This window comes from Fukomys damarensis, unplaced genomic scaffold, assembly GCF_012274545.1.
Source record: "Fukomys damarensis isolate Sample0158 unplaced genomic scaffold, DMR_v1.0_HiC HiC_scaffold_29, whole genome shotgun sequence".
Classification (NCBI taxonomy): Eukaryota; Metazoa; Chordata; class Mammalia; order Rodentia; family Bathyergidae; genus Fukomys; species Fukomys damarensis.
Window position 1 is genome coordinate 7950537 of NW_022900941.1, and position 10320 is coordinate 7960856.

Here is a 10320-nt window from a genome sequence, read left to right on the forward strand (position 1 = left end):
CTTTGAGTTGGCGTATGTTTTTGTGAAATCTCTCTGAATATAGTTGGGGGTGTGTGCTTTCATCCATTCATCAGGAAAGAATGATTCTGCCTGGGCTAGTTTTGTAATCTTAGGCAAAGAGCTTCCACCTCTAAGAGTGAGTTCAGGTCTTTGGTGCCTGCAGAACTGAGTCAGCCTTAGAAGACACTTAGATTGCCCCTTCCACCCAGTAGAGATCTGGTCACTCCAAATAACACCTCTCCAAATCATCTGCCCAAACATTTTCTTTCTTTCTTCTGTTTTTCTGGGTAAAGAGACAGGTTTAGTAAGTGTTAGTTGTTTTTAAGTTATAGGAAACTTGCCTGTAGTGCAGAGCACGGGTTTTGGTTGGTGCCCTTAGAAAGGGTTCCGGCCAGTGAGTGCTTAGTCTTTCAGTTGTTACTCCTGTGAAGGGCAGAAAATGTGCTTTTCTTTAATTCTTAATACTGCTGAATCCTTACTTGCACACGGCCGGTGATTCCTTGAGCAGTCCTCTGTCGTTCAGGACTTTCTGCACCTTACATTAGGCTGGCTCAGCCGATCTTTTCTTGAACACTTTCTTGAAACAAATGACATATAAACCAAGTTATGTGTATTTTGTCCTTAGTTGACTGCTACCTCATGCTTTGCTTCCTTTTTTCTGATATCCATCCCATGCTTTTGATTTTCTCAGTGAGGGACAGTGATGGCTTTCATTCTCAGGTCCAGTGGTTTGGTACATGTTTCAGCCTATAAAGGGCACTGGTTGACAAACCACATTACATGAGAGGGCTTTTCAGGATAGTTGCTTTATTTTGTGTTTTGCTTAATGTCTCAAAGGACAGTACCTGACATCCCTTTTCCATAAGGGACAAATATTTCTTGCTGTTAGAAGTGTTTTTAGATGTCCATCCAGGAATGCGGCTCTCTTTATAAGATTTGCTTTTATAAAGCTCCAGATGAAAGCTTCTAGAAGAGTTCAGTATTCACATCAGGGTCCTGGTTGAATACCATGAGACTCCCAGGAGTCCTAGGGTGGATCTACGCTTGAATCATAGAGCTGTTGTGGTTTCATATTTTAAAACAGGGCCCTAGTTTGCTGGAGTGGATCCTGGCACATACCTCCTAGCTTTGCGAAGTTGTTTGCTTTGCTTCTCAGAAATGTGTTGGTAATGCAAGTTTTATTTCTAAGTGCCTGTTCCTCTTAATTTAGGTTTGTACATTTGAGAATAGTAACAACCTAACTACTTTTTTTTCCATCTTCAGAAAAAGAAAATTATTTTTCCACTTTCATTACCTCATGCATTCACTCACCAATTGTCACACTTTTGAGTTTTTACATTCTTGTGATTATTGTTTCCCACTGGTTCTTGGGTACTGATATAAAATGTTTGGGTCACTTTTGACCAGGAAGGTGTACAATTGTTCACTGGTGGTACTGTAAGGAAAAAATGTCTCTTTTTTATTCCAAATCACCAAAAAAATAAAAAACCCCAAAATAACCTCAAAAGTATAATTACAGCTCACTCTGTAAATTGCTAAGTAACATGTTGCCAGTATCGTGATTTTATGCATATACCTCACCTTAAGAAATAATTATTTTTTATCTTTAGCATGCTGGACTATGACACAGAGAATCTAAACTCTGAAGAAATCTATAGTTCTCTGCGTGGAGTTACAGAAGCCATTGAAAAGTTTAGTTTCCGAAGCCAGGAGGATTTGAATGAGCCAATTAAACGAGATGGCAAAAAGGATTTTGATATTGTAAGTATCCTCAGGCTACTAGAGAACTAAAGATCAATTAACTGATTGTTACTGAGTCTTCTGAACATTGATCATGGTGGTAACGGAGGTTCATCACCATTTTGGTCCTTTTATTGGAACAGTTATTTTTAGAGGCCAAAGGTAATTTTACAAAATTTTAAGAGTAATCTTAGTTTGTTTTCATTTATCGTGGAAATGTTTTTGTTTCTATGATGTGATAAAAATGATGATCCTGAACCAGACAACCATTTGGGCTCCCTGAGGAGAGTCTCATGGGAAAGGCAGGTACCTGAGTATGAAGTGTGGTTGGGGCTCACACCTGTGCGCCTGCAGCCAGGTTTGGTGTTCAGGAAGGATGAGCTGTAGTGATGGTGTTACCCTCTGAGCAGCAGTCTGAATAAAGGTCAAGAGTCTTGTCAAATGAAGATCTCTGGCCCTCCTAATATTTCTCAGAGCTCGGAAATGAGCAGAGAAAAAAAAAGCCATGTTCAAAGTCTCCAAAGGGAACTGACCATGTCCTGTGCTCCAGGTATCTCGGGATGGAGGAGCTGCATCCCCAGCCACCGAGGGCCGGGGCGGCAGTGAAGTGGAAGGAGGCAGGACTGCTCTGGACAACAAGACCTCTCTCCTCAACACCCAGCCTCCACGTGCCTTCCCGGGGCCTCGAGCACGTGACTATAACCCCTACCCATACTCAGACACCATCAACACCTACGACAAGACAGCCCTGAAAGAGGCCATGTTTGATGATGAGATGGAGCAACTTCGGGATGGTTTGTGTGTTTGGCTGTCCAGCGGGGCCTTTAGCGTGCTTCCCTCTGGTTAAACCAACTCTGAGCAAGCTAGCTAAACAGAATTGCTGGGACTGTTCTGAGTAGTTATTTGTCCAGAAACTCCCTGTGGCATCCCTGCTGGATGCTCAGGAATGGGAGGCCCCAGCAGTGATAGCCCAGGCAGCTGCTGTCTCCTGTGTGCCTGTAGTCTGGTTATGGAGGCAGGAGGGAAGGTGCACAAGGACCTGGCCTGAGTGGAGTTGGGTGGGAGTTGGCAGTGCACACAGGGGCCTGGGGTGTCCTGGCACAGCATTCTGACCAGCTCTTCCTGGGCTGTGCTCCGCTGACTATGGTGCTATAGCTGGGAGGGAAGGAATCTGGCATCACTTGCCCTACCATGTGCTTGGTGCTGAGCCGAATGTCATGCATACATTATCATGGACATGGAGGAAATTGCTTCCATTTTACAGGCTACGAAACTAAGGATCAGGGCTGGGGGATTTAGTTCAGTGGTTCCACCGCCTGCCTCGCAAGGCAAGGTCCTGAGTTTGATCCCCGCTACCAAAAAAGAAATCAGAAAGGTTAAGTATTTGTCCAAAATATACCATAGGTGGTACAGAGTGGATCTAGTGTGGATTCCTGTGGTAAGACTAGTGTCCAGGGCCTAGGAGTACAGCCCAGTGGTAGAGCACATATTTAGCAAGCATCAGGCCCTAGATTCAACCCCCAGCACCAAAAAAATAAGATATACTGTTAGTCATTAAGTAACCAGTGAATAAGTATATATTGGTTTGATGGTTTTTTGACCTGGAGCTTATTTTTATCTTTTTTATCTTAGTTGTGTTTACTTATTTTGTATTACCTTATTTTTTGTATTACAGTTATTTTTTTTATTACATATCTTTTGTTTTGAAGGCTGGTTTGTTTTTGAGGCTTGAACAAAGATTTAAGTTAGAAACCTTAATTAGAACTGTTTGTTTATTTATTTTTGTGGTACTGGGGATCGAACTCAGACCTTACACTTGAGAGGTAGGTGAGGCGCCACTGAACTAAATCCCCAGCCCTAGAACTGTAAACAGTTACATTCACTCAGTGCCTTCTGAACATCATAAAGTGTGTAGGATGTCAGGCTGGGAGGAGAACAAGATTCAGTCCCTGGCCCCGGGGATAACAGGTTCGTAATGACCACCCTTCTGTGATACAAGGGCTGGGTGAAAGCATACACCAGATTCAAGACCACAGAGGATAAAAGTCCTCCAGTTGGCCACAGAAGAAGTGGCCCTGGGGGCTTAAAAGCATAGTGTCATGGCTGTGAACTGTTCACAGCTGGTGGGCGGCAACTCAGTGTGTGCCTCAATGTCTGTTCCCTGGGCAGAAGGTAAAGATAGAGGGTGTTTGTTACGACTTTTGCTTTCTGGGAGAAGTGGACTAGTTTTTCCATTGCTTCTAGAATTGGCACTGTTTTGCCTGTCCATTATCAATCTTGATTAAGGTCAAACAGGGATTCCAGTGTCAGTTTTAATTTATCCACCAACTGGGCACTGAAATGCTAAAAGAGAAAAGTAGTGCAGCAGAATGGCATGGTTCCTAACGATTCGGACTTCCTTGGTATTTGCTCCCTAATCTCGGAAGCTAAAGAAATATGCAGATACACATTGAAGTAGCACTTAATGATTTAATTTTTTTCATAATCCCTATATGAAGTTAAATATGCAGAGTTAAGTTCTCATAAACGAATGTGTGAAGAGAAAGGATGTGCCCTCCTGCCATACATAGTCCAAGTCCCAGGAGCTGTGCTGAGTGGTCTTAGACCAGTGCCACCATCTTCAAATGGGCAGTGTCTGAATAGTCCAGTCACTTTTTTGGGGGAAGGTTAGGGAATGGTACTGGGTGTTGAAATCAGGGCCTTTGCATTGAGCTATTTTCCCCAGCCCATTTTTTATCTTGAAGCAAGATCTTGCTGAGTTGTCCAGGCTAGGCTTGAATCCGAGGTCTTCCTGCCTTGGCTTCCCAGGTGCTGGTTGTGCTTATAGGCATGTGCCACCGTGCCCAGCTAGTCCAGACACCTTAATTGATTTTTGTTCATGCTGCTCATTTCTGAGCTCTGGGCATTGGAGAAGGGATTGGATATTCAGGAGAGGCGATAGTAGGTGAGCCTTGAGCGAGTGAACGTATTGATTAGAGCTGTCCCAATGAAAGGTTTGACTCAGGACTCTGAGTGAAACAGAGTTTGGAAAGATGGGCAGGAGGGGTACCTGCCTTTTCCCCTTGTGCGAAATAGAAGGGAAGAGGAGGAAACGAAGGGCATGGACACAGTATTGGCCCTGGGTAGCTGGTCTTGCCCTCTGTCCTCACAGTTAATGCAGTAAGATCTGGGGCTGCACAGAGGGAGGTCAGCTACAAAGCAGGGTAGGGCGACGTCCTGAAGCCAGCATTCCTGGTGAGCTGACATCGGTCCTGTATGTCTCTCCAGTGCCCATCGACCATTCTGACCTGGTGGCAGACCTGCTGAAAGAGCTGTCCAACCACAACGAGCGGGTGGAAGAGCGGAAGGGGGCCCTGCTCGAGCTGCTCAAAATCACACGGGAGGATAGCCTGGGCGTCTGGGAGGAGCACTTCAAGACCATCCTGCTGCTGCTTCTGGAGACCCTTGGGGACAAAGATGTAGGCACTGGCTTGACATGGGCTCTTTCTGGGGAGGGTCATGGTGTCCTTTCTGGTCAGATTGGCTGCATCTTTCTTTTCTGGATTGTGCTCAGTTTACATTAAACATTTATCCAGTCAGGCACAGCGGCACACACCCTTCCATAATCCCAACTCCTGGGAAGCTAAGTAGGGTCACAAGTTCAAGGACAGCCTGGGCAACTTAGGGAAACTTTGTCTCAGTATTAAAAGGGCAGGGAGTGGTCTGGGGATGTAAAACACCCCCCCATTTGATCTCAGTACAGAAAGAAAAATGAAAAACTCTGTTCAGTTTTGGTATCATTTTTGAACACTTTTTAGTGTTCACAGTCATCTTGGCTTCTATAGTTTCTGAGGCTGGGTTTGCACTAATTTAGGGAAATGACTTCCTGCGTTTAGGTGCTTAAACAGAATTGCTTCACACTGCCTAAGCATAGAATGTGGCCTTTTAGAACGCACTTCCTTCCCTGTGAGTTTCACATGTCGTGAAGAAAGAGACGTTTATTCTTTAGGGGGCCCCTGTTAAATGTTGTGTTCCTTAAAGTTCCATCTTATTCTTCCTCTGTGTATTAGCAGTTCCAGGAATCTCACTCAATCAGTGGTACTTTCACGAACAGGCCCTCTTCACACTGAGGTATTTGAATGTGACAAGCTAGGCATTTGTGATGTGCTTGGTCTGAGACTCCATGTGACACCATTAGACAGATAACTCTTACTAAAGGGAAGAGTAACCTAGTAAAGTCCTGCCTTCTCCCCTCTGTGGGCTGGTCCCTTACATGGAGACCAGGTTAACGTTGGGGGAGGCTAGAATTAACTTTGGAAGTAGAAACCCATCTGCACATTGGCTTTGTCTAGGCTCACACAAACAATAAGAGAGTGTGTGTTGGAGCTGGAGGGCTGCAGGCCACAGGTAGTGCCTGGGCACTGTGGTCCTGACTCTTAATGGCCGGTGGCAGAGAAGGGCAGGGTGGTGAATACCATGGCAACTCAGATTGTTTTCTGATGGTTTGGTCTAGGGATAAATAAAGATAGCAGAATGGTAATAAAAGATCTTTATTAACTTTTCTTAAAAAAAAAAAAAATACTGGCTGTGGAAGCAGCCCCACTTGGCCAGCCTCTGTCAGGAGACAGAATGATTTCATAGGAAGGCAGGTGAATCGTGTGTTAGTGTGCACAGTGCAGATGAGTGACAGAGAATCAGGATGTACTTACTGGCTGTGTTTGGTGTGAACCCCATCCTCTTTTCTGGAGATTAGGCGTCTGTTTGGGATGGCTTTCTTCCAGACACGCGACTCTGCCTGTCATACTAAGACCTTATCACATAGGAGGCCAGGAGCACTATCAGGGTTTGCTGCTGTCCTCAGAGTTCACAGCCTGCTAGGCCCTGTCCATGAAAAGGCTTGTAGTTCAACACCTTTTATAGAAAGGTAGTTTAAATACCCAAACCCCAGGGAACTGATAGTGAACTTAGGTGTGTCATCCTCACTGGGTCTCAAGTGCCAGTCTCATCCAAGAAGCCTTTGTTGGTCTTTCCTAGGAGCTGGGTCCCAGAAGTGTCACTGTACAACAGTGTCTGTCACCTGGGAACTGACTGTCTAGAGCTCCTGTCAAGTAAACCTTGTGATTGATGTAGTGGGGTCTATGAAATGCCAGGAAGCCCGGACTGGCGCTGGCCTGTGTGTGTGGTTGTGTGCTGTATCCTGTTCAGTGAGGCTGCCTTTCCTCTTATACCCAGCATTCAATTCGAGCCCTGGCACTGAGAGTTCTACGGGAAATTCTGAGAAACCAGCCAGCACGATTCAAAAACTATGCGGAGCTGACGATCATGAAGACTCTGGAAGCCCACAAAGACTCCCACAAGGAGGTGAGCCCAGCCCCATGGCCAGGGTACAGAGCAGATGGGGCCAGGGAGGCAGACTGGGAATGGGTAGGCATACCTTTCCTGGAGCTCAGCCCAAGTTCTACAGAGTAAAGTTCCCATTGCTCTTAAACTGATTTCACAGCTGCGTGCTGAAGGTGCCAACAGGCCTCCCTGTGGTTCCCAAGGTTCTGAACCCAGCCTTGCATGCATGCTGTGGTCGCAGACACTCAGCAGACACCTGGCCTGCTTGTGTTTGTGTGTTTGGCCCTTCAGGTTCACCAGTCCTTGGAGTGATAGAGGTCTGCAGAACTATCCTAAACATAAATGACTTCAGTGGCAGGCATTGTAGAAAACAGAAGTGCTTACTTAGGAGTTTAGAAAACTTGACATGGCAGACAGTGAAGTTGACCCCAATAAGATGTGCCCACTTGTACAGTTGAGTCTCATGGCTCCATCTGAGCATGCTCATGGAGTGAGGGGCTTGTGGCTTAACAGTTCACATCTACAAGCAAAATGAGACCCTAAATGATAGTTTTTCCTTCAGTAATTGTGTGGCCGCTTGGAGCTGCTTTGACCTCTTCAGATCTCCACCACACAAGTGAGGCAACAGGGCAGTGCCTTGTCCTCTGTCTTGGCATTTCTCTACCTTCTGGCCCTAGCACAGCACCGAGTGTATAGTTGATAGATGTGATTTCCAGCTAATAGTCTTCGAATGGTTGCATGACGACTATAATCACTCATGTCTGAACAAAACACTTTCCATTTACACTAACTCATTTTAAAAATGTGAGGACAGGGAAGGCTAATATGACGAACATTGTTGTTCCAGGTAAGGAAGAGGGTCCTAGAAGAGACTATGCCTAGCAACTACTGACAGAACAGGGGTCTGAACTAGGATTTATGATTCCTTACAGCTTGCCTGTGCTGTTTTTTGTAAGCCTTAACAGCTTGTCCATAATGACAGCAAATGGTCAGTGGTAAAGGAACACCTTTAGTGAAACTGTATCCAGGTGTGGTGGCACACACCTGTAATCCCAGCACTCAGGAGGCTGAGATAGCAGTTTGAGGCCTTGAGTTCGAGGCCAGCCTGAACTACTTATCGAGACCCTGTCTGTAAGACCCAGAAAAATAAAAAATAAAGTGAGACTGTAAACTAGCAACAGTGCTTTGGCACTTACTGTCTTATTGGGAGATGTCTGTCTTTAGATGGGTTATCCTGTTTTCAAGAGAAAACTTTTACAGTTTTGTATAAGAAATATAAGTTTAACAGATTTAAATCATCTGGTTGCTATTTACTGTTTTCTGGGTGTGTTTGGGTTTGCCTGCAAAATGAAAAATAGGAGAGTAAGTTCTTCACTGTGAAATTCCCTTAAATTGCTCCAGGAAAGAGAGCAGAAAATGGCCTGCCTCGAATGTATTTAGCAGCACTCAGCTAACCCGGAGTTCCTGAGAACAGAGGGTCCCCACTCAGCTCCTCCAGTGCACAGCACAGCCCGTGGCGGATGTGCTCTGTGAGATGCCACACTGGCAGCTGCCCCTGCTTTGCATGCCTCCAGCTCACCTTGACCCATGCTCTCACCATTTCCTCATGAAACTTCGCTCTGTCACACTGCCAGTGCCACTCGGGCACCTGCATATTTAGGTTTTAGGTTTGGTTTTCATGTTTCTTTTCCCTTTCCTTTAAAATGCATAGTCTTTTTCATATGTCTCTGCTCCCGGTTTCTAGTTCTTAGTGCAGTTAGATGCACTTAAGCTGTGTGGTAGCCATCGTGCTGGCATATTAGTGCTGCACATGATTTTTCTCTGTCTCATTACAGTCTTCATCACTGCATACATACTTATGACTCCGAGCATGTATCAGGAAGACCCCAGAATTTTTCTAGGCCTGGTTGCCCTATCAGTCATGCATAGAGGCATAGTCCCTTTTCCTGTCTTATTAAAACTTCCTGGGTATGTTCATCCCAGAGTTCTTGGGGAGCTTCTTTCTCAGAAGAAGCTAGTGCTTGTCCATTCCCAGCAAACCCAGTCTTCCGCAGGTTCACATGGGGCTGCCGTGAGAGACCTTGGCGCTGCCTCCCTACCCCCACCCGGCCAGCTGAGCTGGTGACCAGTGTGTACTGTACTAGCTGTGGAATGGCAGCCCAGAAGGAATGGCAGCTTCTGGAAATTGGAAACATGTTGCAAAGCTATTAGACAAAGCAGATGAGGCAGGGCTGATGACAAAGTGGCTTGTTCTCTCATCCTGTAGGCACAGGTCTGCTTTCTCAGGTTTTTTTGAAAGAAGTTATGTGTGCAGAACATTTTTCGTATACACTGAAAATGTCCCAGGCACCTCGTCTGTCTCTGCACTGTCCATCTTAAGCCAACAGACATTCTGTAGGGAGCATGTTAGGTGGAGGGTTTGGATCCGGGTTTAGAGCTTTTATTTTAAAAGTTAGTATTTGTCCGCTTAGGCATAATCTTTTCATGGTCCCTATTTGGATAAGCAAATCTCTCCCCTTACCTAACTCCATTTTTTTATCTTAGTAAATACATGCTGCTACTGCGATTTAGTGCCCTTAACATTAATGAAGTCGCTGTGGTTTGCAGTGCTGTTAGTGTTCAGCAGACACCTTAAATGGCCAAAATTTGATAGAGACCTTTAAAACAAGGAGCTCATTTTCTGTTTTTTAAGATCACTGTTAGTTTGAACCCTTCTCATTTTAGAATTTACAGTCTGTTAAGAACCTCTCCTTCATGATTAATGAAAGAGGATTTAATAGAAGAATTCGTACTATAAGGAGGAACTCCTGGGGCAGTGTGGGGTATGAATATTGAAGCAGAAAACCTGGGTTCCAGTCCAGCATCTGCTGGTCTCCACCTCCATGTTAGTGACGTCATTTTCCTATGGCCCCGGATAGACAGAGGGGACGAAAAGGGGATCTCTCACATGCTAGGCAGGCATTCTGGTGCTGAGCTACATCCTAGTCAGAAATAGGCTTTTAAACTGTCACCTGCCTTACGCACATTGCTACATGAAACTGTTGTCAAACATCCTTATCCATTTGAGAAGTGGAAAAAGTCTCTTAGGAAAAAGTTGCCTGAATAGTTGTGGCTCCCAGTCATATCTTGCACGATAGTAATGCTCTCTTTAGTTTGAGAGAGATACTAACTCTTTTTCAGTACTGGGAATTGAACCTAGGGTTCAATTGAGCTACATCTCTAGCCCTTTATAATTTTTTTTTTTTTTTTTTTTTTATTTTT

The 10320-nt window shown here is 45.0% G+C and overlaps 1 protein-coding gene across 47 annotated transcripts in view; it reads left to right on the top strand.

Annotated features, from left to right (window-relative positions):
* The window catches only part of Clasp1 (cytoplasmic linker associated protein 1), a 242023-nt gene that overhangs the window by 217951 nt on the left and 13752 nt on the right, over window positions 1-10320 (top strand). For all 47 annotated transcript variants that reach the window (XM_033757159.1, XM_033757162.1, XM_033757160.1 and 44 more), the window contains 4 exons: window positions 1611-1761; window positions 2291-2534; window positions 5008-5198; window positions 6952-7080. In XM_033757159.1, coding sequence (XP_033613050.1) covers window positions 1611-1761; window positions 2291-2534; window positions 5008-5198; window positions 6952-7080 — 715 coding nt within the window. The remainder of the gene's footprint in view (window positions 1-1610; window positions 1762-2290; window positions 2535-5007; window positions 5199-6951; window positions 7081-10320) is intronic.